The 27932-nt window shown below is 43.8% G+C and overlaps 1 protein-coding gene across 1 annotated transcript in view; it reads right to left on the reverse strand.

Moving 5' to 3' along the window:
* Nucleotides 1–218: 218 nt before the first annotated feature.
* Nucleotides 219–27932, reverse strand: part of sde2 (SDE2 telomere maintenance homolog (S. pombe)) — a 111917-nt gene continuing 84203 nt past the window's right edge. Inside the window, exon 7 of the mRNA XM_069887822.1 lies at nucleotides 219–738. Within this exon, the coding sequence (XP_069743923.1) occupies nucleotides 523–738 (216 nt within the window). The 3' untranslated portion in view covers nucleotides 219–522. The remainder of the gene's footprint in view (nucleotides 739–27932) is intronic.

Genomic DNA, 27932 nt, shown 5'->3' on the forward strand with positions numbered 1-27932 from the left:
CCACTGACCACGCCCACATGGAATGACTGACACCCACTGGCCACGCCCACCTGGAGTGACTGACAACTATTGGTCTGAATCCATTGAACCTGCTGGTGATAGTGATTGACATCCACAGGGCACACCCACCATATGTCATCACTGATTGACATCCACAGGACCCACTCACCAGAAGCTGTCAGCAACTGACCCGCCCATGCAAAAAAAAAGCTGGGAGCTGAAGAGAACATACAGAAACGATTCTGACATTTATTTTTCCACCAAATTATAAAAACTGAGGAGGCAAACGTCTCGGTCAGTGTCCAGAACTCTGGCCTGGCTGCAGATCAAAACACTGCCCGTTATTAGAGTCAAGTGTTGGAGCAATGCACTAAGGAGTGGCTCCAGCTGAAGTTGACACAACCCCACCACTTGGTGCCATGTGAGGGGGGATTAATTGGGAACGTCAGAGGGTCTCGGAGAGGGAGCAAGCCTGTGCCTCCCAACATCCGCTCAGGGCATGGGGCAAGGTCGACCAGCCCCTCACTTCCTCCTGCCCTTGGCTGCCTTGGCCAAGAGAGAGGGGTCGATCTGCTCCCTGGACAGGCCCTTGACGGAGAACAACCTGGCAGCTCGCTCCTGGAGAGTTCCACCACACTTTAACCCCAGGCCCAGCAGTTCTCTCTTCAGACGGTCCAGTCCCAGGGTCTCCAGCTCCTGTGCAGAATTAAACACTGTCCAGTCCTCCAGCCCGTGGTCCTGTGGAGGGGCAGAGAGGCAAAGGGTCAGTCATTCAGCGGGACAACTCCAGATGCCTCTGGACGGAGGGTCACAGCCCCAAACATCAAATTACCCATTTCCAGTTACTCCAGCCTGGTGGAGGTGCTCAGCAGAATGTGAAAGGGAGCCAACATTTTGCGTTTGGGCCCTTCATTAAAAGGTACAACCAAAAACCGGCCGGCGCCTGTATAAAAAGGTACAGGAGGGGGAGCACAGGCTAACAGGTGAGGGGTAATAGGTAGATCCACAGGTGGGATGATAAAGAAGCTGAGGTGACGGGGGGAGTGGGCAGAGGGATGAGCAGGGTAGCCATTCCACCCACGGATGCTGCCTACCCTCCTGAGTTTGCTTGAGAGTCCTTCCCCTCGTATGTCCTGGGGCTTTGCAGGGGTGGATCATTAACTAAACCATCGTCAGCTTCACAATGAACAGAGGAACAGGGGGAGGCCTTTCAGCCCCTCGAGTCCACCTTGCCAGTTCACCTGCCTCCCCAGTGCCATCAGTCCCCTGACCTTTCAAAGATAATACCCACTTCTCCATTAAATACCCCCAGGGAGAGAGGTTCACCACCCTCTCCGAGAGAAAGAGAGATCGATAGATACATACCTGTTTTAAATGACCACTCCAGTGAAAACATTTATTACAGCTAAGGATATGATTCAATGATATCACCTCCACCCTCACATATTGAACACAATATTACAGTACAGGCCCTTCGGCCCACAAACCTACTTCACTACAACCTATCCCTTCCCTACCTCACACCCACCACCCTCTATTTTTGTTTTACATCCATGTGTGGTGGAGGCTTGTACAGGCACCCACCTCTGACGTCTCCCCTAAACTTTCCTCTATTCACCTTAAACATGACTGGCATTTGCTATTGTCGCCCGGGAAGAAGATGCTGGCTGTCCACTCTATCAAAGCCCCTCATAACATTATACGCCTCTGTTAAATCTCCTCTCATGCTCTGTCGCTCCAAAGAGAAAAGCCCGAGCTCTGATAACATTGCTTCATACGACGTGTTCTCCAATCCTGGTGAATCTCCTCTGCACCCTCTCCAATCCACCTTCCTGTAATGAGGTGACGAGAACGAATGACTAAAGTTCGGACAAAGGGCGTGGAACACAAAGCACTACTTCGATTTCTTTCTCCACACACGCTGCCTGGCCTGTTGAGGGTTTCTACTTCTGTCTGTTTTCATTTCTAATCTCTGTTTCTACTGAATCTGTGACCAGATTCACTTGCTCCACTGACGATGGCTGTAATCGGCCAGGATACTTCATTCACAATCAGTAACCAGAGGATGTGGGCTAAAGGTGAGGGGGGAGAGATTTAACAAGAAACTGAGGGGAAACTTTTTTTTATGCACACAGAGGGTGGTGGGTGCATGGAATGGGGTGGCAACGTTAAAGAAACTTTTGGACTGACACATGGATAGGATGCTATAGGTGCTCTGTGGTTAGTAAAGGATTACCTAAGATGGCATGTGGGCGGGGGGGTGGGTGGTGAAAAAAAGGTTGAGAACCACTGGTTTAAAGAGATAAGGGCCAAACGCAGGGAGGAGGGACCAGTGCAGGTGGGACAGTTTGGTTGGTGTGGGCAAGTTGGGCCAAGGAGGCTGTTTCCACACTGTATGACCACCGCCAGAGGGTCAGGGTAATGTTTCCGATAAGAGGCGGTACCTCCCACCTGATAGAGGTGCACAAAATCATTGATTGAGTGGGCAGTCAGGACCTTTCCCCATGGGGGAGAATGTTAATAAGTTGATTGACATACACTCTGCGTTGTGTACAGATTCTCCAAGATTCTCACTTGCTGCAATCGAACAGGTACTTGTTTTTAAAAAAAAACTACAAAAGTACACATTAAAATGAAAGGAGATAATAAATTCAAAGATGGCGAATAAATATTCACAGCTACCATAGAGCAGACAATCCTTTTGTGGAGAAGGAGCAGTCCCTGACAGATGTACCAAGGGGAGTTTCTAGCTGTTGGAAAGAAACTGTGGTTGAACCTAGAGATGCTTCTCTCTCTACCTTCTGCCTGAAGGGAGCAAATAGGTTGTGACCGGGATGATGGAGGTCCTTTGTGAAAACGTCACACGCTCTAGAGGTTTAAGGGGACAGGGAACAAGTTTAAGGGAGATGTGCGGGGGAGCAAGGGTTTACACAGGGAGAGGTTGTAATGATCTACTTCCTCTGCTGCTGACCTTCTCCAAGTAGCCAAGTCAAGAATGTGGACAAACTCCTGATCAGGACACTTTCTGAAACAGTTTCCAATTTTATGCCTCAGGAACTGGGTTCCTGTGCTTGGTGTCTACCACCCTCTGGTGGAGGACCTGCATCACTACAACTGCACCCTCCGAGACAGCAGGCATCTTGACCCTGCTTGGGAGCGTTACACTACTCTAAGTCAGGTTGGGGGACGAGTACAACGCACAGACTCAGCAGATCAGGCAGCATCCAGGGAAAGCCCTTCATCAAGAATGTGCACAACCGAAGGAGTCACGTGATGGAGTAGTGGCCGGTAGGAAAGTACCAGCCCTCTCCAGAAAAGAAGGAAAAAAGCAAAGCCCCAGACACACAAATCATAGCAAATAAAAAATAAAGGTGTGGAGAAAATGACGCCTAAGAAAGAAAAGCCAAAAACAACGGGAAGAAAAGAAGAAGGAAGGACACCGGAAGAGAAAGGTGAAGGCCTTACCTGCACGAAAAAGCAGGGACCCGCCGTGGAAAGAGGAGCCCGCTCCCCAAGGTTAGTGGAGACCCTGCAGGGTCGCGACCCACCAACTGCGGGACTGCAAAAATGGCTCATGGAGCCAAACAGGGGTGCGCAACTGCACACGACAAGGAGAACAGCGACGGGAGGGGGGACCAGCTGTGGAGTTTCACTCCACAGCACGAACAGCTGAGAGAGGCCCAACAGCAGGTCCCCCAGCTGGAAGATAAAGAAAGCAACAGGAAGGGGAGGGGTAAGAAAGAAAAAAGGAAACTAGAGACACAACAGATGACCAGCCCAGAAGAAGAGGACCAACATCAAGAAACTATGGAAAAGGATCGGAGTCACGTGATGGAGTAGTGGCCGGACGGTGAACTCCAGCCCTCTCCAGAAAAGTCGGGAAAAACAAAGGAAAACACAAAGGCACAGAAATAAAAGTTACAGAAAAGTGAGTATAAAGGTGGAAAGAAGATGGCGACAAAAAAAGAAAAATCGAAAGCAACGGTAAGAAGAGAGGAAGAGAAGACAAAGGAGGAAAAAAGTGAAGGCCTTACCTGTCCGAAGAGGCCCGTTGTGGAGAGAGAAACCCGCTCCCTCAGGTCGGTAAATAATGGACTACAAAAATGGCTCGCAGAGACGAGTAAAAGTGCGCAACCGCGCATGCGCGATGCGAATGAAAAAAAACACACCGACGGGAGGGGGGACCAGCTGGGGAGTCGATCTCCACAGCCGGCAACGACAGCTGCAGAACACCTGCAGCAAGAAGAGACCACAGAAGACAATAGAAACAAGAAAGAAGAGGAGGAAAGGGCAACAAAGAAACAACAGATGGTCAACCCAGAGGAAGAAGAAGAGGAAGAGTATGGTGAAACAGAAGAAGAAAAGATAGGCAAGGTAAAGGATATACTTGCTCTTATTAAAGGATACATGGAGTCATTTAAAGAATGGCAAACACAGGAATTTAAGGATTTAAGAAAAAGAATAAACAACACAGAAGAGAAAATAAATAAAATGGAGATGACCTTAACAGAAATGGGAAAGAAAATGGACAAGATGGAAGAGCGGGCAGTAGCAGCAGAAATGGAGGTAGAAGACTTAAAAAAGAAATTGGAGAAATCTAATAAAAAAACTAAAGAGACACAAGAACTACTAGCTCAAAAAATAGATACAATGGAAAACCATAACAGAAGAAATAACATAAAGATAGTGGGCCTTAAGGAAGATGAAGAAGGCAAGAATATGAGGGAGTTTATAAAAGAGTCGATCCCTAAGACCCTAGGATGTCCAGAACTACAGCAAGAAATGGAAATAGAAAGGGCACATAGAGTATTGGCCTCTAAACCACAACCACAACAAAAACCAAGATCTATTGTAGTAAAATTCCTAAGATATACTACAAGAGAAAAGGTACTGGAGAAGACAATGGAAAAAGTAAGAGAGGGCAACAAACCACTGGAGTATAAAGGGCAAAAAATTTTCATTTATCCAGATATAAGTTTTGAACTCCTAAAGAAGAGAAAAGAGTTCAATACAGCAAAGGCGATTTTATGGAAGAAAGGGTATAAATTTATACTAAAGCATCCAGCGGTATTGAAAATATTTATTCCAGGACAACAAAACAAACTATTCTCGGATCCAGAAGAAGCACGAAAATTTGCAGAACAATTACAAAAATAGACTGAGGGAGGAAGACGGGTAATGAGAGTTAAAATGATCACGATTGATATATATGTGGGTAAAGACAAAAATAGACTGAGGGATGAAGACGGGTAATGAGAGTAAAAATGATCACGATTGATATGTATGTGGGTAAAGACAAAAATAGACTGAGGGAGGAAGACGGGTAATGAGAGTTAAAATGATCACGATTGATATGTATGTGGGTAAAGACAAAAATAGACTGAGGGATGAAGACGGGTAATGAGAGTAAAAATGATCACGATTGATATGTATGCGGGTAAAGAGGTATAAGAGTGAATAGAGACAATGAGCATACATGAATGTATCTGTACTTAGAGGAAAATATAGATAGTATAGACAAGAATTAATAAGGGAAGGTAATGGAATAGAGAGAATAAGGAGGGAATTAAAAGAGTGACCTTTGTGACATATGAAAAGTGAAATCTTTTCTGGGGGAGGCGGGGTGGGGGGAAATAGCGGTCACTGCAAAATCAGTTGACGCTTGCGAGTGGATTCGCAAATCCAAATGGAGAGGGGAGATGTGGTTGTCCGACAAGGGATAAAGGACAACTCAGGAGGTGAAGGGGAGATTGGGGATAAATAAGATAGAAATAGGAGAATAAGGAAAATGTTGGATGTTGTAGAAATGTTGTCTTATAAAGAGTTGAAAATAAGAAAACAGAAATGGAAAAGGAGGAAAGGTAATGATGGAAAAACGGAAAGAGAAGATAAACAAAATATAAAAGGGCTACGCTGAACTATATGTCTTTAAATATTAATGGAATACATAACCAAATTAAAAAGGAAGAAACTACTAAATTTAAATGAATAAATGTATTCCATTAGAAAAAATAACATATAGGTTAAGAAATAATATTGAAATATTCAAACAAGTATAGGAGCCTTACATTAAATACAATAGCGAAAACCTACCGGGGACAAACATTACCTAAGTTGATGAAAGGAGAAGGAAAGAAAAGAATGGACTCAGTAGAATTTCTGGTGTAATTTTGTTGAATGACAACATTGTCTGACTGGCTTAATGCAACCTAGATTGTATACCTAAAATGGATGAGAGGGGGGGGTGGGGGGGTGGCTTGGGAGGAGGGGGGGGGAGAAAAAGTCACTGTATATGTGTGAAAAAGAAATAGTGTATATCATGGCTAATGTGATTTATGGTGTGAAAAATAAAAAAATAAAAAAACCATGGAAAAAAAACACCCAACAAACTGAGACAAGCAGCGCAACAAGAAAGACAGAAGAGACACAGATACAAGGAAGAGAAATAGAAGACACAAACCCAAGAGCAGATACAGAAGAAGAAGAAGGAGAACATCAAGCTCTGCACAGACGAATAGGAGGTAAAATGAATGGACAGTACATAGATTTTAAAAATTTTCAAGAACAAATGAAAGCATTAAAAGAATGGTTGACACTAGAATTTAGTGAAATAAAAGAATGAAAAGTACAGAAGAAAAAGTGAGTAGAATAGAGCTGGTCATAGCAGATGTAGAGAAAAGATTAGAAAATGTGGAAGAACGTGCAATGGCGGTAGAAATGGAAGTGAGCGACTTAAAAAGTACATTGGAAGAAAGTGACAAAAAAGTTAAAGAAGCACAGGAGTTGTTAGCGCAGAAGATGGATATAATGGAAAACTATAGTAGGCGAAACAATATAAAGATAGTGGGCCTTAAGGAAGATGAAGAAGGCACAGATATGAAAGAATTTATAAAAGAATGGAACCCCAAGGTCCTGGGAATGCCAGAAATGCAGGAAGGAATGGAAATAGAAAGGGCACACAGAACATTAGCCTCGAAACCACAGTCACAACAAAAACCAAGATCCGTTTTAATAAAATTCCTGAGATACACGACAAGAGAAAATATATTGGAGAAGGCAATGAATAAAACGAGAGAAGACAAAAAACCACTGGAATACAAAGGTCAAAAAAAAATTTTCTACCCAGACATCAGTTTTGAACTCCTAAAGAAGAGGAAGGAGTTTAACGCAGCAAAATCGATCCTATGGAAAAAAGGCTATAAATTTATGTTAAGATATCCAGCGGTGCTTAAAATAGTTATCCCGGGGCAGCAAAACAGACTGTTCTTGGATCCGGAGAAAGCACAAGAATATGCAGAATGCCTGCAGGACAGAAAGAGAGATGAAGAGATGTAACAAGAACAAGAATGACAACAAACTTAATATAAAGAAGAAAAATAATGTATAAGTAAGAAAGAACTAAAAGAGGGAAGAAAAGGGGAGTAAGGGAGAAGGGGGGAAAAAAGAGGAGGGGTTAAAAAAATAAATAAAGAAGAAAAGAGGGGGAGCTTTGTTGTAATGTGAAGATAAAAGTCTTCTGGAGGGGGTTGGGTGGGAGAGAATAACAGTCACTGCAAAATCAGTTGACACTTGCGAACGGGTTCGCAGTCCGAATGGAGAGGGGAGTTGTGGTTGCCCGGCAAGGGACAAGGGGGGACTCGAGTGGGGGGGGGGGGGACACACTTGGGATTAAGGGAATTTTAGATGTGGGAATGGTTGAAATATTTTATGTTTTAGAAGTGTTGTCATACAGTGTGTTCAAAAAAAGAAAACTGAGAAATGAAAATGGGGAAAAGGGGAAAGGTGGTGGTGAGGAAACAGAAATGAGATGTAAACAGATTATGAGATGGCCATGTTGAACTATATGACTATAAATATTAACGGAATACATAACCAAATTAAAAGGAAGAGGCTATTAAATTTACTGAAAAAAGAAAAAATAGATAGAGCATTCATGCAGGAAACGCATCTAACTGAAGTGGAACACAAGAAATTAAAGAGAGACTGGGAAGGGCACGTAACGACAGCATTGTATAATTCAAAAGCTAGAGGTGTAGCTATATTAATCAATAAAAATGTACCAATCAAAATAGAGGAGGAAATAATAGATCCAGTAGGGAGATATGTAATGATAAAGTGTCAGATATATTCTGGAATTTACTCAATATATATGTACCTAATGAAGAGGATCAAAAGTTTATGCAAGATATTTTTTTGAAGATTGTAGATATATTGATAGGAGGGGACTTTAACCTTAATTTGGATTCAAAGATGGATAAAACTGGACAAAAGACTAGCAGAAAGAACAAAGTTGCCAAATTTATGGATAAATCAATGCAGGAAATGCAAGTTTTGGATATACGGAGGAGACAACACCCAAAGGAGAAGGAATACACATATTATTCGAGTAGACATAAAACATACTCAAGGATTGACCTGTTCCTGTTGTCAGCCCATATCCAAGGAAGAGTTAGGAAAACGGAATATAAAGCTAGACTGTTATCGGATCACTCACCCCTGTTATTAGCAATAGAACTGGAGGACATCCCACCAAGAATGTATAGATGGAGATTAAACTCCATGCTACTTAAAAGACAGGATTTTAGAGAATTTATTGAGCGACAAATTAAAATGTACTTTGAAATAAATACGGAATCAGTAAAAGACAAATTTATATTATGGGATGCAATGAAAGCCTTCATCAGAGGGCAGAAAATAAGTTATGTAACTAAGATGAAGAAGGACTACAATTGGGAAATAGAACAGGTGGAAAGGGAGATAGTAAATACAGAAAAAGAATTAGCAATAAGGGAAGTACAACAAGAAGAGAATTGGCAGACAAAAAAATAAAATTCAAAACACTACAAAAGTATAAGGTGGAGAAGAACATAATGAAAATAACGCAGAAGTATTATGAGCTAGGAGAAAAAAACGCACAAAATACTGGCTTGCCAGCTTAAAACAGAACAAGCTAAAAGAATGGTATTGGCATCAAGGAAAAAGGACAAACAAATTACGTATAACCCAACAGAGATCAATGAAAACTTCAAGGAATTCTACGAGCAACTATATCGAATTGAGAACGAAGGGAAAGAAGACAAAATAGGTGAGTTTCTAGCTAAAATTGAACTACCGAAATTGCAAGAAGAGCAAAACAAATTGATAAAACCATTTGAAATAGAGGAAATACAAGATACATTAAAAAAGCTACCTAACAATAAACTGCTTGGGGAGGACGGACTCCCAATAGAATTCTATAAAGCATTTAAAGAGTTACTAATTCCTCCTCTCCTGGAAATAATGAACCAGATAGAAGAAACACAAAACATGCCAGATTCCTGTAAAACAGCAATAATTACAGTAATATCAAAGACGGGGAAAGATCCACTAACACCAGCATCGGAAAGACCAATATCTCTATTTAACTCAGATTATAAGATAATAGCAAAACTATTAGCAAACTGTGGACCAAAAATAGTAAAACTAGATCAAACTGGATTTATTAAGAAAAGACGAACAGCATATAATGTCTCTAAGTTCATTAATTTAATTCATGCAGTTCAAGGAAATAAGATACCAACAGTGGCTGTTGCTTTAGACACAGAAAAAGACTTTGACAGGGTAGAATAGAATTAATTATTCAAAGTATTACAGAGGTTCAACCTACCAGAGAAATATATTAATTGGATTAATGCATTATGTAAGGATCCAATGGCGAAGGTGACAGTAAATGGATATATATCGAACCAATTTAAATTAAGCAGGTCAACTAGGCAGGGATGTCCACTATCTCCCTCACTGTTCGCTTTGGCAATAGAACCATTGGCAGAACTGATAAGAACAGAAAATAAAATAAAAGGGATAAAAATAAAGAGGAATATAAAATCAGTCTATTTGCAGATGACATCATAGTATACTTAACAGAACCAGAATTATCAATAAAAGAATTATGTAAGAAATTGAAGGAATATGGAGAAATATCGGGGTACAAGATCAACGCAAATAAAAGTGAAGCGATGCCAATGAACAATGCGGATTTCACAAAGTTTAAAAAAGAATCACCATTTAAATGGCAAACACAAGCAATCCGATACCTAGGTATTAGACTAGATAATAATCTAAGCCATCTATACAAATTAAATTATCAGCCATTAATGAAGAAATTACAAGATGACTTAGAACATTGGAAAGATTTACCACTAACACTGATAGGAAGGGTAAATTGCATTAAAATGAATATCTTCCCAAGGATACAATACCTATTTCAATCGTTACCAATTCCCTTAACAGAGAAATTCTTCAATGAGCTAAAGAAAATAATAAGGAAATTCTTATGGAAAGGGGGGAAACCGAGGATAGCACTAGATAAATTAACAGAATGGTATAAACAAGGTGGTTTGCAGCTACCAAACTTTAAGAATTATTATAGAGCAGCACAATTAAGATACCTATCAGATTTTTATCAAACAAGTGAAAAACCAGATTGGACCAGGATAGAGCTAGATAAAATAGGGGAGAAGGTACCAGAACATATACTTTATAAGTGGGATGAAAAGCTGGTCCAATATAGAAGTTCACCAGTACTGCACCATCTGCTCAACATTTGGAAGAAGATTCACGTAGAAAGGAAAAAAACAAATTACCAACTACCAAAATTATTATTGACACAAAATCAACTAATCCCTTTCACAATAGATAACCTTTCCTTTAGAGAATGGGAGAGAAAAAGGATCAAAAGAATAGAAATTTTTGGGGGGGAAATAATTTATTATCATTTGAACAAATAAGTACAAATATGGAATAACTCATGCTACAATGTTTGCATACCATCAACTGAAAACCTGCTTGAAGGACAAATTAGGAAACAGGCTGAGGTTACCAGAAGGAAGCAATTTTGAATATGTGATTACAGACACAATGATAATTAAAAGATTTATAACAAACATGTACATCAAACTGCAAGAGAAAGAAAATTATGAAATAAGCTATAAACCCAAACAAAAATGGGAACAAGATCTAAACAAAGGTAAAGAATGAAACATGGGAAAAGCTATGCTCCGGATCTATGAGAAATACAATAAACATGAGTTTACGCATGATACAATATAAGTGGTTACACAGGCTATATATCACGCCCCAAAAGTTAAATAAATGGGACCCAACAGTATCAGACAGATGTTTTCGCTGTAAAAAGGAAACGGGAACAACAGTACATGCAATTTGGGCATGTGATAAAGTGGAAAAGTTTTGGGAAGATCTAAACCAGGTATTAAATAAAATCATAAAAAGCAACATACCAAAAAATCCAGAGATTTTTCTTCTAAGTAATATAAGAAATAAAGAACTTGGACTCGATTTGGATGGAGCACAAAAAAGATTTATTATGATAGCCTTAGCTGTAGCAAAAAAATGTATAATGTCAACTTGGAAATTAGAAGATAGCCTGAGAATACAGCAATGGTATATAGAAATGAATAAATGTATTCCATTGGAAAAACTAACATATAATTTAAAAAATAAAATCACAGTATTCGAACAAATTTGGGAACCGTATATGGAGCACAACAGAGAAGGCTTGCCTCGGACTTCCAGTCCCTAAAATGATAAGAAGACAAAATGAACTGACCCAGTGTGTAAAAGTAGAAGACACATTTTTCTTGTTTATTTTCATTGTGTGATGACATTGTTTAATGGGTTTAATGTATCATATATGTTGAATGTTGAGTGAGTGGGGAGGGGGTTGGGAGGAGGGAGGGGGGAAAGGGGAGAAAATGACACTGTGTATATTCAAGAGGGAAATGTCTGTATGTATTTTGATTGATATAGTTCATAGTGTGAAAAATAAATTTTTTTAAAAAGAATGTGCACAACCAGGCTCTGAATGACAAGGTGCGGGGAGGGAGGAGAGGAGCACAGGAGATACAGGTGGTAGGGTAGAAGGGAAAGAAGCTGAGAAGTGATGGGGGATCAGGCTGAGGGCTAAGAAGGGTAGTTCTCTGATAGGAGGAAGGAAGGAAAGAGGGTAGGGAGCTGGAGGAAAGGAGGCAGAGGGATAGAGAGAGAGAGAGAGACTCAGGGGAAGGAGGGGTATCAGATTTTGGAGGTCGGTATTGATTCTGTCTGCTTGGCGACTGGAGAGACAGTATACAGGGTGTGGTTTCTCCGGGCGCCACTGTTAGCGTAGCGGTGAGCGAAATGCTGTTGCAACTCCAGCAACTGGGGTTGAAATCCTGCGCTGTAAGGAGTTTGCACGTTGTCCCTGTCTGCGTGGGATTTCGGGTTTCCTCCCATCCTTCAAAAATGTATGGGAGTGGGTTAATTGAGTGGCATGGGTTTGTGGGCTGGAAGGAATAGGAGCAGGAGTCGGCCATCTGGCCCGTCGAGCCTGTTCTGCCCTTCAATGAGATCATGGCTGATCTGATCAGTGGCTCAACTCCACCCATCTGCCTTTTTCCCATATCCCCAAATTCCTTTTTGATGTAAAAATCTATCTAATTGAACCTTAAATATGTTTAATGAAGACACCTCAACCACTTCCCTGGACAGAGAATTCCACAGATTCATTCGTCTCTGGGAAAAACAGTTTTTCCTCATCTCCATCTTAAATCTACTCCCCTGAATCTTGAGGCTGTGTCCCCTAGTTTTGGTCTCACCTACCAGTGAAAACAATTTTCCCGCCTCTATCCCCTTCATAATTTTATATGTTTCTATAAGATCTCCCCTCGTTCTTCTCAATTCAAGTATAATCCCAGGCAATTTAGTCTTTCCTCATAGGTCAACCTGGTGAACCTCCTTTGGACGGGCTCCAAGGCCAGTATATCCTTCCTCAAGTATGGAGACCAGAACTCCACACAGTACTCCAGGTGCAGCCTCACCAGTACATTGTACAGTTGCAGCATGACCTCCCTGCTCTTGACTTCAATTCCATGAGCGATGAAGGCCAACATTCCATTTGCCTTCTTAATAACCTGTTGTACCTGCATAACAAACTTTTGTGATTCGTGCACAAGCCCTCCCAAGTCCTTCTGCACAACAGCACCTGCTACAGTCTTTCACCATATAAATAATAATCTGTTCTTCTATTTTTCCTGCCAAAGTTGATGACCTCACGTCTACTAACGTTGCACTCCATCTGCCAGACCTTTGCCCCACTCCCCTAACTTAACAACATCCTTCTGCAGCCTCTCCACATCCTCTGTACAATTTGCTTTTCCACTCAATTTAGTATCATCCACAAATTTGGCTGCAAGACACTCTGTCCCCTCTTCCATATCATCAGTCTAAATGGTAAACAGCTGCGGGCCCAGCACCGACCCCTGTGGCCCCCCACCATCTGCCAATCAGAAAAACACCCATTTATCCCAACTCTCTGCCTTCTGTCAGTTAACCAGTCCTCAATCCATGCCAATGAAAAAGAAAAAGTGTATATCATGGCTAACGTGATTTATGGTGTGAAAATTAAAAAAATAAAAAAAAAAAATAAAAAAATCCATGCCAATGCACTTCCCCCAACTCCATTCATCTGTATCTTATTGATAAGTCTTTTGTGCGGCACCTTATCAAACACCTTCTAGAAATCCAAATATACAACATCAACCTGTTTTCCTCTATCTACCACACCCATTATATCCTCAAAGAACTCCAGCAAGTCTGTCAAACAAGACCTGCCCTTTCTGAATCCCTGCTGCGTCTGCCTGATGGAACCCCTTCCTTCTAAATGTCTCGTTATTTCACCTTAATGACAGCTTCAAGGATTTTCCCCTATATAAACCAATCCCACAAATTAACCCTTCCCTACCTCACACCCATAACCCTCTATGTTCCTACACTCATTGATTGGCCTGTCTAAAAGTCTTTTAAATGTCCTTATTGGACCAGCCTCCACCACCACCCCTGGCAATCCAGCCACTACTCTATGTAAAAAAACCTCAACTTACTCCTGACATCTCGCCTACACCTTCCTCCCCTCACTTTGTACAGGCGTCCTCTGGTGTTCCTATTCTCGCCCTGTGAAAAAGAAGCTGGCTGTCCACCCTATCTGTGCCTCTTCTCGACCTCTATTAAGCCACCTCTCGTCCTTCTACACTCCAAAGAGAAAACTCCCTGCTCTGCTAACCAGCTTATTGGCTCATAGTTACCCATCTTCTACCTACATTCCTTTTTAAAAAGTGGCCTGACATTTGTTGTCTTCCAATCTGCCTGTTACTGTGTTGTATGTCTAAAAAAAAAATTGCAGGTGGCCTCGATTTGGCAATGCACGAGGTCATAGACGGATGTGTGGGTGTGGGAATGACGGGTGGAATTAAAATGGTTGGCCACTGCAGCAGACAGAGTGAAGGTGCTCAGAGCTTCTCTTCTTCCCCCCCCCATCCCCCCGCCCTTACTGCATCTATCCATCTCCTCTGAATAAAAAGATGGGGGGTGGTAAGGGGGAGGAGCACAGGCTAACAGGTGGATATGGGTGAGAGGGTAGAAGAAAAACGAGCTGAGAAGTGAGTAGGGGGGGAGATGCCGGGGGGTTGTCGGTTAGAAGGAAGGGAAAGGGGTCTAAACTAAGGATCAATGTGGAGTCACAGGAGATGGGTGAGGTCTTAAATGACTATTTCAGAATCAGAATTTATTGTTATGAATACAAGTCACGAAATTTGCTGTATTGATATTTCATCTGTACAATACTTCACCTGTAATTACAGTGGAGGTGGTCATGGATGTAAGGAATGAAGGGAAATGAACAATATCCACAGGAGGTGCTGGGGGTCTTATGTGGAACAAGCTGTCAGAGAAAGTGGTAAAGATAGGGATAATAATAAAAATTCAAATACAGCGAGACAGGCCTATGCACAGCACGGATCTACAGGGTCCTACTGCTCGGTCATGTGGCTGACAACTCTTTACAGGCTTTAGACAGCCTGCTAGAGAAGCCAAGTGTTTTTTTTTGTGCCCAACTTCAACAGGATATTCCAACTCCTGTATTCATTCCTCTAATTTATGAAGGCCAACATACCAAATGCTTTCTCCACCACTACATATGACACTCAACTCATCTGCACCTGATACTGTGCTCCATGTCTAAATTATGAACTCATTTGACAACTTCTACAGAACAAAATATGGAGAGATAATTTCAATCAGTTACACTCAGTGACAGAGATACCTACTTAGACGGGAGGTAGAGATCAACCGTGTAACGGAGAGAGAGCTTTTGGCTCATTGGCGTAAATCAAGGTATTGAGTGCAGGAATTGGGATGCTATGGTGATGTTGTACAAGACATTGGCGAGGCCATATTTAAATTTAAAAAATAAATTTAGACATACAGGACGGTTACAGGCCTTTCTGACCCACAAGCCTGTACTGGCGAAATACCCAAAATAACCTCCAAATCCATACACTTTGAATTTCGTGACTTGTTCATGACAAAAAGTTCTGATTCTGAAACTCACACAGACACAGGGAGAACGTTCAAACTCCTTTTAGTCAGGGGCAGATTCAAACCTGGGTCACTGGCACTGCAATTGCTGGCTGCTATGTTAACCATGCCACCCAAATTTGGAGTATCGTGTATGGTTTTGGTCACCTACTGTAACTACAATAACAGGATCAAAAGAGTGCAATGAAAATTTACTAGGATGTTGCCAGATCTTAAGGAACGGTGTTTCAGGGAAAGGTTAAACAGGTTAGGACTTTATTTCCTGGAGCGTCAGAGAATGAGGGGAGATTTGATGGAGGCAAACAAAATTATGAGGGGCATAGATGGAGTAAATGCCAGCAGGCTTTTTCCGCTGAGGTTGGGTGAGACAAGAATTAGAGGTCATGGGTTAAGGATGAAAGGTTTAAGGGGAACTTCATGCAGTGAGTGGTGAGAAGATGGAACGAGCTGAAGTGGTGTATGTGGGCTCGATTTCAACATCTTAGAGAAGATTGGATAGGTACATGGATGGGAGGGTAATAGTCCAGGTGAAAGGGACTAAGTGGAATAAAAAGTTTGGCATGAACTGGATGGGCTGAACAGTCTGCTCCTGTTCTATGGTTCTAGGATTGTTAACTATTTCTGTCAGGACGGCATGGGTGAGGGGGTTCTTACCGATCTTAGAACTTCCATAATAATTTTTCTTGTAAATAAAACTTTTCTCCCCAGCTCACAGAAAAAAGTTTATTGTCACACAGAAGATTGGAGGTGTTGTGGACAGCTTTCAAAGCTAGCAGAGGGATCTGAACCAGCTGGGAGAATGGCCTGGAAAATGGCAGATGGAATCCAATGCAGAAAAGTGTGAGGTGCTGCACTTTGGAAGGACAAACCAAGGTATGACAAACACGGTCAATGGTAGGGCACTGAGGAGTGTGGTAGAACAGAGGGATCTGGGAACATAATTCCCTGAAGTGGCGTCACAGGTGGATAGGATTGTAAAGGGAGCTTTTGGCATATTGGCCTCCATAAATCAAAGTGGTGAGTGCAGGGATTGGATGTAATGGTGAAGTTGTACAAGACCTTGGCGAGGCCAAATTTGGTGCATTGCATTCAGGAAAGATATCAATAAGGTAGAAAGAGTGCAGACAAGATTTACCTGGACTTCAGGAACTGAGTTATAGGGAAAAGTTAAACAGGTTAGGACTTTATTCACTGGACCGTTGAAGAATGAGGGGAGATTTGATAGAGGTATTTAAAATTATGAGGGGGATGGATAGAGTAAATGTAAGAAGGCTTTATTTCACTGAGGTTGGGAGAGATAAAAACTCAAGGACACGAGTTAAGGATAAAAGGTGAAATGTTTAAAGGGAACATTAGAGGGAACTTCTCCATGCAGAGTCTGGTGGGAGTGTGGAACTGCCAGTGGAATTGGTGAATGAGGGCTAAATTTTGACATTAAAGAAAAATGTTGGCAGACATACAGACGAGAGGGATATGGTCTAGGTGCGGGTCATTGGAACAAAGCAGAATAATAGTTTGATACGGACTAGAAGGGCTTAAAGGACTACTTCTGTGTTGTAGTGTTCTACATTCCATAAGTGCGTCTGGACAATTGCAACACTTATTTTTCTTGCACAATGGTAACTGTGAATATTTATCTCATCTATTTTTAGAATTTAATACACAGTATTGATTTTTAAAATAAAGTCCTTTTTTTACTGCAGCATGCACAATTTTCACTGCATGTTTCATGGTACAATGTGTATGACAATAAACTCATTAATAATGATATTTTTATCATTATAATGTATATATCCACTGAAATTCTTACTTGCCTCGGCTGGACTCTTCGGCCCAACTTGCCCACATCGACTATAATGTCTCACCCTTCCAATCCCTGCATCTTCACCAATAAAAACCACCACAATACGTGAAATTAAATGGATAGAAAGATAATAAATAGGAAATATAAATACTTGCAGTTACCACTGTGCAAGAAAAAAGATTTGCCGACTCTATAAATCAAGCCTCCATTAGTTAAAGTTTTGAGCTCAAGATCCTTGAGGTAACGTAGTAGCTCTATACAACTCTGGTCAAATGGAGTATTGTGTTCGGTTCCAGTTGCCCCATTACAGAAAGGATGTGGAAAGTACGGAGAGGGCGCAGAGGAGGGCGCATTTACCAGGATGTTGACTGAATTGGAGAATGTGTCTTATGAGGTAAGGTTAGCAGAGCAGGGAGTTTTCTCTTTGCAGTGTAGAAGGATGAGAGGTGACTTAATAGAGGTCGAGAAGATTCTAAGAGGCACAGATAGGGTGGACAGCCAGCTTCCTTTTCACAGGACGAGAATAGCAACACCAGAGGACGCCTGTACAAAGTGAGGGGAGGAAGGTGTAGGCAAGGCGTCAGGAGTAAGTTGAGGTTTTTTTTACATAGAGTAGTGGTTGGATTGCCAGGGGTGGTGGTGGAGGCTGATCCAATAAGGACATTTAAAAGACTCTTAGACAGGCCAATGAGTGTAGGAACATAGAGGGTTATGGGTGTGAGGTCGGGAAGGGTTAGTTTGTGGGATTGGTTTATATCGGTGGGCTAAATGTCTGTGTCCTAGAACCTTCGATAGTTCATACAAATTAAGTTACCACCCTATGCCAAGACAGAAAAAGATAGAAAAATATTCACCGTTGCAGTTAGTGTACGAAGAAGAAAACAATGCTTTAAAGTGCAGACAGATCTTTTTGTTGTCCCAGAGTAGTTCATGATCAAGGTTTGGAAAACACAGGAATCAATTGTCAGACATCGATCGTGCACGTACGCAGTTTCCAACTTTGATGCATGAACTACCCTATCGAGACACTAGGCCCTTTCAAACTGCTGCGTGAAATGGGGTTAACCAGGCAATTTGCCCAGTTAGCGTCCCAGTTACGCGGCAGTAAGAAAGGATCTGACCCGGTCAACCCCGTTGGAATCCGACTGGGTCCTTGACCTGTGGTGAATGTCTGCCAAGCTGCCTGTCCCCCCCGCCCTCTGGTGAGCCTTGCTGTACTAACATTGGCTGTGGATTATCTCTACTGTTAAGGACACTCCCCTTGGATATAACTGTATATGCACCTAATGTCTTTCATTATTGTACCATGAGTTTCTGCTAATAAAAGCCACGATTATTGTTTGACCACATCATCTTTGTCTACTTCATCAACTGGCACTTCAATTTTATTAGCAGAAATGGATGCAGCCCTCAGGCCAGAGCGGCTGATAATTGACCAGTCTGCCCTGAGGGCCAGAGAAATTTTCAACCACTGGATTGCTTGTTTCGATTACTGCATGGCTCGAAACAATGGGGCCACCTGAATTCTCTGCTGGGTGAGGTCCCTTTCACCGTAACGCAAGGAGCTACCACTCTGGGTATAGCCCGGGAACGTCTGATTGCTTACAATGCAGCGCCACGGAATGTGGTGCTTGCTCGACACCAGTTGCTGACTAGATGACATAAACCCGGGGAAAGTGATGCTGCCTATGCACTGGCTCTCGATTCACTGGCAAATGAATGTGATGTCAGGGCAGTCAATGTGCAACAACACCGCAGTGCCTTGAAGCTGGATGTTTTAGTCAACGGGATTGACCCCAGTTACATCCGACAGAGGCTGCTGGAGCCCTTAACCTACATCCGGGCAGTCACTCTAGCCAAAACACTGAGAAGTGCCATGTGATCCAGTGAAATGCTAGAAACCGAAAAGGAAATATCCAGGAATGCTGGAACCCCGAAGGAAAGAAAAGGGCAAACTCCTGAAAAATGCTACTTCTGTGATAAGAGCTGGCACCCCAGACAGAAGCGTCCGGCTTGATTTGCTACCTGCAGCTATTGTGGGAAACTCGCCCACTTCGCTAAAGTGTGTAAGGCGAAAAGTACTCCCACTGATAAGATGAAGAGAAGCACCAAGAAAATGTGTCCTGGAGCTGCAGGAATGGAAGACAACTGTGAAAAGGGGGAATCTTCAGACGAGCAGGCTGAATCGACAGATCCCCTGTGATACCTCAATTGACTCCAAAGCTTGGGGGATATTATGGACTGGAACGGTCGACTATGAAGGGGGAGGTGAATGGTGAAACTCTATACAGCCTTTGAGGTTGATGGGGGGTTTAAAAGGGTACCTTTTGGAGTCACTAATGGTGTGTCAGTGTTTCAGAGGGAAATGGATAAGATTGTAAGGACGTATGAGTTACAGGGTACATTTCCCTATCTGGATAATGTCACTACCTGTGGGATAACACAGGCTGAGTACAACAACTTAAAAGAAATTTTTAGCAGATCAACCTTACATTTAACGAGGGCAAATGTCTGTTCAATGCGACAGAGCTACCCATTCTGGGCTACATTGTCCACAAGGGCGAAATCTGCCCAGACCCGGAAAGAATGGCCCCCCTTAAGAAGTTATCACACTCAAACTCAGCAAAAGCCCATAAAAGGTGTATGGGATTCTTTTCCTACTACTGCAAATGGGTTTGGGACGACACCACGAAGGCACGCCCTCTGTTTGACACTAAATCTTTTCCTCTCTCTCCAATGGCCTTGAAGGCTTGAGAAAGAATTAAATCTGATATTGCCAAAGCTGCACTCTCGTCCATTGACGAGGATGTCCAATTCCAAGTGGAAACTGATGCCTCGAATTGTGCCTTGGCAGGAACCCTTAATCAAAAGGGCAGACCTGTGGCATTCTTCTCCCGCACGTTACGCGGACCTGAACTTAAACATCCTACCATTGAAAAAGAAGCCCAGGCTATTATTGAAGCTGTTCGCTACTGGAGACACTTTTTAGCTGGCAGAAAATTTACTCTTGTCACTGATCAGAAATCTGTAGCCCACATGTTCAGTACTAAACACAAAAGTACAATCAAGAACGATAAGATGGCACGCTGGCGAATAGAACTCTCAACTTATAATTATGAGATCCAGTCCAGACCAGGCAGGTTAAACGATCCCTCTGACGCATTGTCACGATCTGCTGCTGGTACTCAGCTGGAGGGGCTAAAAGAGATCCATAGCAGACTGTGCCACCCAGGAGTCACGAGGTTCTTCCACTACATAAGGGCTAACAACCTTCCTTACTCTCTGGAAGAAGTCAGGAAACTGACCAAAAGCTGTCCTGTTTGCGCAGAATGCAAACCGCATTCAAATCTCCGGAGGCCACTCTCATCAAGGCAACCCGACCTTTTGAGAGGATTAGCTTAGTTTTTAAGGGGCCATTACCATCCAACAACAAAAATGTACATTTCCTTACTGTAATTGAAGAATATTCTAGGTTTCCCTTTGCGATACCCTGCCCTGACGTCTCGTCAGCATCTGTCATTAAGTCAATTGACAGAATTTTCATCATTTTTGGTTTTCCCAATTACATTCACACCGATAGAGGCTCAGCATTCATGAGCGCTGAACTGCGGCGAGCCCTGCTACAGAAGGGGATTGCCACCAGCCCTACCACGAGCTACAACCCACAGAGCAATGGGCAGGTTGAAAGGATTAATGCTACAGTCTGGAAGACTGTTAATCTTGCTTTAAAAACACATGGATGGTTACCCTGGTACCCGGTGGCAGGAGGCGTTGCCTGAGGCACTACATTCTATTTGGTCTTTATTGTGTACTGCAACAAATCAAACACCTCATGAAGTTATGTTTGCCTTTCCTAGGTAATCAGGAACTGTGAAGGACTGGCCAGCCTGTTTATCTGAGCCTGGAACCGTGTTGCTGAAGATCCACGCTCGGGCGCGTAAAACAGACCCCCTACTCCAACCAGTTCAGCTACTGCATACTGACCCCAACTACGCTCATGTTAACTTCCCAGACGGGAGTACTGACACTGTACCCCTAAGAGATCTGGCCTTGCCTGGTTTGCTCCTTCCTCGCACCACTACTCAGTGAGCCTGAAGAGCTTGGACTCACCTCCCCCAGCCTGTGATCCCCTAGTCAGCTTTCAGATAGCCATGCTGAGGCTCCACTGCCTCACGCTGGCGATTCTGGAGCAGGTCCAGAAGTCAGTCCTTCCCACACTACTGACCCAGGACCTGTACCAGTTCCCAAGGTTGCAAAGGAGCCTGTTTTGAGACAAAGCACCGGAATTCGTAAACAACCTGATAGGCTGACACATTCATAAAACATCTCATTGTATTTCGATTGCTTGCTAGATACTGGCGTATTTTGGCTGTTAGAGTATCTCAAGGCCAAACATGGTATCCATGTATCGCTTGCTTTAGTCTTTCCTAGCAGCTGTCCTTTTGATTTTAACCCTTCTGCCAGGGGGAGACTGTGGTGAATGTCTGTCAAGCTGCCTGTCTCCCCTCTGGCGAGCCTTGCTGTACTAACATTGGCTGTGCATTATCTCTACCGTTAAGGACACTCCCCTTGGATATAACTGTATATGTACCCATTGTCTTTCATTACTGTACCATGAGTTTCTGGTAATAAAAGCCATGATTATGGTTTGACCACATCGTCTTTGTCTACTTCATCAACTGGCACTTCATGACCTACCTCAGGGAACTCAGTTAAACTTACCTAGGTCACGTCCACAGGCAATTTGAACAGGAAAATGGCCAACCCACTTATTCGGGTGACGTCAGTGCTTGAATGTGTGCGTCACCAGGAAGCCAGCATCCAAACATCAGGCAATACTTCCGGTATTACAGGGGTGGGATTCCTCAAATCACCAAGTTGGACATTTAATTTGTCAATCCCACTGCAATTTAAAACCTTTGCCCCAGTAATCACACCCAGGTCCCAGGAGGGTCACCCAGAGGCTGCAGTTTAAAAGAGGCTACCGTCTCAGGCCCTGGCTTCAGACTGCCAGCACAGGTCCTTGTGGATGTGTAATGAGGCAGACAGGACTACAAGGTTTGTGAAGCAAGTGGTTCATACACAGAAACTTAAATGGATAAATGCCACCAAAGACAAATAAAAGCCAGGGTTTATAAACCATGTCACCTCACTGCCCAACATGTCTGTGGAGAGATAACCAGCGAATAGGTATCACAAATTGACTGGAGATCTGATGGGAAACATTGTTAGCAAATCCTTTGCTTCTCATCTCTAGGCATTTCTTACAAGTTCCACTCACTTCAAACAAATGTAAATACCAAGCTGACTATGTAGAGCGCGTCGAAAGAACCAAAGACTTGTTGATCCAGACCAAGGCTTTTGTTAACTAAAAGACTGGAGCATATCACAAGTAGGTCGACCAGTCCAGAATGACCTAGTCTGGCTAGGAGCAATCCTTTAAGACCTGCCATTAGGTGTGGCTACACACTCAGCCAATCACAGTCATCCTACACGACCATCTGTACCATATACACATGGGTGATAGAATCTGTACCAATGTTAAATATTGCAGCATAAAGTTTAATGGGTCAGGCTAACATTGCAAAGCACAATTCACATGAAACAGCCCACTGAGTCAGTAGGCCATTTCAAATTCCCACGTAAAATGGGGTTAACTGGGCAATTTGCTCGGTTGATGAAAGGGTTCAACCAGGCCAATCCAGTCAAAACCCAAATGGGTCCCAGATCTACTTCAGAGGTGGTCAGGGAACCCAGTAAAACTTTCCTGGGTGTCCTCCTCTGGCAATTTGAAAAGGGAAATGGCCGAACCGGTTACTCCGGTAATGTCAGCGCTTGCATGCTTGCATTACAGGGAAACTCCTGGCTGGCTTACTGCAGGATGCTGTCACGGTTCTGCCTTGACGTGCTACTGCCGCGAACTGGGAGGGAGGGGGTTGGAAATGGTGCCTCGACGTGCCGCTGCAGTGAACAAGTGGTGACTGACAGGCAGGAGCGGGGGGGGGGGGGGACACGCGCAACTGACTGAGAGCCAGGAGCCAGGGAGGGGGGTTGTGACTGACAGGTGGTAGTTTAGGAGAACTTTAAAGAGAAAGGGATTCCCTGTGGGGCTGACTGTGACTGTGTGACACGTCACTCACCACATAATGGCAGGGGCAGGATCCCCTTAAATCACCGGGTTGGTGATTTAACAGGTAGGTTAGGCTGCTATTTGAAACGCGTATCCTGCTCACATGGCTGAGTAATCTTACCTGGGTCCCAGGTGCTGCAATTTGAAAGTGGTAACCATCTCAACCACATGGTTGGATTCCGACGGGGTTGACTGGGTCGGACCCTTTCTAATTGCTGCGTAACTGGGGCGCTAACCGGACAATTTGCCCGGTTAACCCCATTTCACACGGCAGTTTGAAAGGGCCTACTGAGCGTCTGTGGATTCGCCTCCAGCGCTCCCGCAGCTTCTGCAGTCACACAGACCCCTGTTCAGTTCAAACCACTAGCAAACCAAGCTCCAGATCCAAACCTACAAATTCTCTAGTTTTAGATTCCTCGATCTTGGGAAAAAGATTCTGACAGTTTACCCTATCTACGCACTGCATGGTTTTATAAATCTGCATAAGGTCACCTCGACTCCCCCTACCCACCCCCAGCTCCAGGGACAAAAGTCCCAGCCTGCACATCCACTTCCTCCAGCCCCGTTAATAGTCACGTGAATCTTTCTCGGCACCCTTTTCAGCTCAATAGCATCTTTCCTTCAGTTGGGTGACCAGAACAGCACACAATAATCCAAGTGCAGTCTCACCAGCTCCTTGTACAGCTGAAGCACGATCTGTCTGCTCCTGTACTCAGTGCCCCGACAGATGAAGGCAAGCATGCCAAGTGCCTTCTTCACCACCCCGTCTCCGTGTCACCACATTCATGGAGCGATGTACCTGTACCAAGCCTCTCTGTTCTACAACCCAGGCCGCTACCATTCACTGTGCAAGTCGAGCATCATTTGAACCTCCCAAAGTGAAGTAAAATATGCAGCTGCCCAAATTTTAACCAAAGGCTTGGAGTACAGATGAAATAGTACAACAAGGCAGCAGGGAAATAAGAATGAGGTGCAGAATTAGGCCATTCTGCCCATCAAGCCTGCTCCACCATTCAAATCACGGGTGATGTAATTTTCCTCTCAACTCCATTCTCCTCCCTTTTCGAATTAAGAACCTATCAACCTCTGCTTTAAATCTACCCAATGATTTTGCTTCTACCCGTGTTTGTGGCAACGAATCCCACGGATTTACCACCGTCTGGCTGAAGAAATTTCCCATCTCTGTTCTGAAGGGATGTCCTTTCTATTCAGGGGTTGTGACATCTGGCCCCAGACTCTTCCACTGCCTGAAATATCAAAAGGTCCATCAAGAACCGGGATGCAAGAGGATGCCGAGGGGGCCAAAGGTTTCCTGATCACGTCGGAGGGTCGGATCTGGAGCTTGGGCTACTGACGATTTCGACTGAGATGGATTAGGGAGCGCTGGAGGTGAATCCACAGACACTTGGGGACTCCAGGGGGTGGGGTTGGGGGCACTCTCTTTTGCCTCTCCTTCTCTGACTACTGGAGGCGCTTCAGGCAATTTCTGTGCTTGACAAATCTGTCTGCCTTACAGCAGCCAAAACCAAATTTAGAGCAATATTGCATTGTTTTTATTCCATGATCAAGATTCCATTTATTGTCATATAGACAGAAATCTGTCCTTTGTTTGCCCTGTAAATGCATTAGTTGAGGACCACTATCAAGAAATGATAAAAGAGTCTGTGGGAACCACTCCTCACGCCCCCCCCCTCGCCCCCCACCAAGCAATATTGCCACACATCCTGTTCAGTGATTATGGAGGTTACACAGGTGCAGGAGGCAGAGGCAATGATTCCCATGGATGTTCAATGTTCCGGGGAAATCCCCTGAATAAAAAGAAGCCCCTTTAGAACAGAGATGAGGCATGCAGCTTGCCCACCCCTCAACACCACCCCCGCCCCCCCCCACCCCGGTTCAGCTAGGTAAAGAAATTACCTTAAATTTAAATGTAAATTTTAAATTTAAATTTAGGACATACAGCAACGGTAACAGGCCCTTCCAGCCCACGAGCCCATGCAACCCAAATACTCCAATTGACCTACAACCCCCATATGGTTTGAAGGGAAGAAACTAGAGCACCCGGAGGAAACCCACACAGACACGGGGAAGAGCACACAAACAAACAGCGCAGGATTCGAACTCGGGTCGCTGGCGCTGTAATTGCATCAGGCTAAATTCTAGCGTCAGCAAGCACAAAACCAGATTGCCACGTCCGGCTCACGGAGAGTTCCCTTCTGAGGAAATTACCGACAGCCCACATCAGAGGCTTTAGCAAGCCTTGTGACTCAGAAGGTGCCTTGCCAATGAGTCCAACAGGTCTTTAATGAATTAATGCACCAAATGTCAAAAGCATGAAGTGGGGAGAAATGCTGCCTTCAGATGGCAGGCTTAATGTTTTCATAGAACTTGTTTGTGTCTTGGGTTGTTTTTGTCTCCACATCCCGAAGTCAAGTCAGAATGAGTTACCATCCCAATGCAAGACTGAGTGCTAATGTCTTACAGCCTCTCATCAAACACAATGTGTATTCCAAGAGCTCCAAGCTTAGACAGTGATAATTCCCAAACAACAGGACATGTGGATTGTGGGCTTTTGCAGTCCAATGATTGTCCTTTCAGATTGCGGGATTTGTGAGCGGCCTTTGTAATGCAAACATCCGAGTCAACAACTGATGGAGGTGTGGAAACTACTGTGTACATGGGCACAGCAGTGGAAGGCTGCAGAGATTCAGTTGTGTTACAACTTTCGGGGAAAGTTTTGAGTGCACAAATTCTGCAATCGTAGGTAAAATCTAGTGCAGAGATGTCACTCTGAGCAGCCAACACACCCTAGCCCTGGAAACGACAGCCACCACCCCAAAAGGCAAGGGACAGGATGTGACTTGATGTTGCTAAGGATGAAAATGAACTAAAAAAGATTTTAATTTGGACATACAACAGGGTAACAGGCCCTTCCGGCCCATGAGCCCGTGCCGCCCAATTACACCCAGTTAACCAACCACCCTCGGACGTTTTTGAAAGGTGGGAAGAAATCCCAGTGTCCGAAGGAAACCCATGCAGACACGGGGAGAATGTATAAACTCCTGACAGACCACACTGGATTCGAACTCAGATCACTAGCACTGTAACAGCTTCAAGCTAACCACCACACTAACTGTGCCACCAAGGTTTAAAAATTTTTTTTGGACCTACAGCACAGTAACAGGTCATTTTGGCCCACCAGCCCATGCCGCTCCATTACACCTGATTAAGCTACAAACCCTGCTATGTTTCAAACTGTGGGAGGAAGCCGGAGCCCCCGGGGAAAATCCACACAGACATGGGGAGAACATACAAACTCCTTACAGACAGCGTGGGATTCGAACCCCAGTCCCGATCGTTGGCCCTGCTATGCCAAACGTTCTGCCCAAGTTGGTGGACAAAGAACTAGATTTTAGACTTACTGTAAATATTCGTGTATCATGCAAAAAAAATTCCCCCTTTTTCCCCTCAAAAAATGGGGGGGGGGTCACATTATACACAAGAGTAAAATTTTTTTAAAAATTTCTGCAGGCGGGCGGGTGAGCGGTAGTCGGCAGCGCGACTCAAAGAGGCCGGGCGGCCGGAGAGACGTGAGCACGACTCAGGAGGCCGGGCAGAGAGACGCAAGCACGACTAAGGAAGCCGGGAGGGCAGAGAGACGTGAGCACGACTAAGGAAGCCGGGAGGGCAGAGAGACACGAGTGTGACTCAAGAGGCCAGGGGAGCAGAGAGACGCCAGCATGACTCAGGCAGGTGAGGGGAGGAGGGGGTTGTATTTATACATGGGGGTAAAATTTTTCCCCCTTTTCCCCTCAAAAATGGGGGGGGGTGTCACATTATACATAAATATTTTTGGTAGGTTTATTCATTTATTGTTAGATTTTCCGCAACAGTGAGAACCATAGAACATTTCATAGGAAGGATGTGGAATCTATGGAGAAGGTGCAGAGGAGATTCAACACGATGTTAGCTGGATTGGAAAGTAAGTCTTATGAAGCAAGGTTAGCAGAGCTGGGACTTTTCTCTTTGGAACATAGAAGGATGAGTGGCAACAGAGGTCTACAAGATCGTGAGGGACATAGATAAAGTGGAGAGCCAGTGCCTTTTTCCAAGGGCAGGAGTAGCAAACACTAGGGGACATGTGCATAAAGTGAATGGGAAATATCAGGGGCCATGTTTTTTTTACACAGAGCTGTGGGTGCCTGGGATGCCTTGCCAGGGATGATGGTGGAGGCTGAAACATTAAAGGCATTTAAGAGACTCTAAGATAGGCCCATGGATGAAGCACATTTTTAGTTTAAAGAGAGCAATGAAACAGGCCCTTTGGCCCATTTAGTCCGTGCCAAACTATTATTCTGCTTTGTCCCATTGATCCACTACACTAACTGTTCAGGGTGCTGGTGAGGCCGCATTTGGAGTACAGCGTACAGTTCTGGTTTTCTTATTTAAGAAACTATACACTGGCTTTGGAGGTGGAGCAGATGAGGTTCACCAGGTAATGAACCGGTGATGAGGGGGTTAATCTAAACTTGGCTGGAATTTGGAAGAATGAGAGTTGATCTTATCGAAACATATAACATTATGAATGAG

The sequence above is a fragment of the Narcine bancroftii genome, chromosome 6, assembly GCF_036971445.1.
Source record: "Narcine bancroftii isolate sNarBan1 chromosome 6, sNarBan1.hap1, whole genome shotgun sequence".
NCBI classification, from domain to species: Eukaryota; Metazoa; Chordata; class Chondrichthyes; order Torpediniformes; family Narcinidae; genus Narcine; species Narcine bancroftii.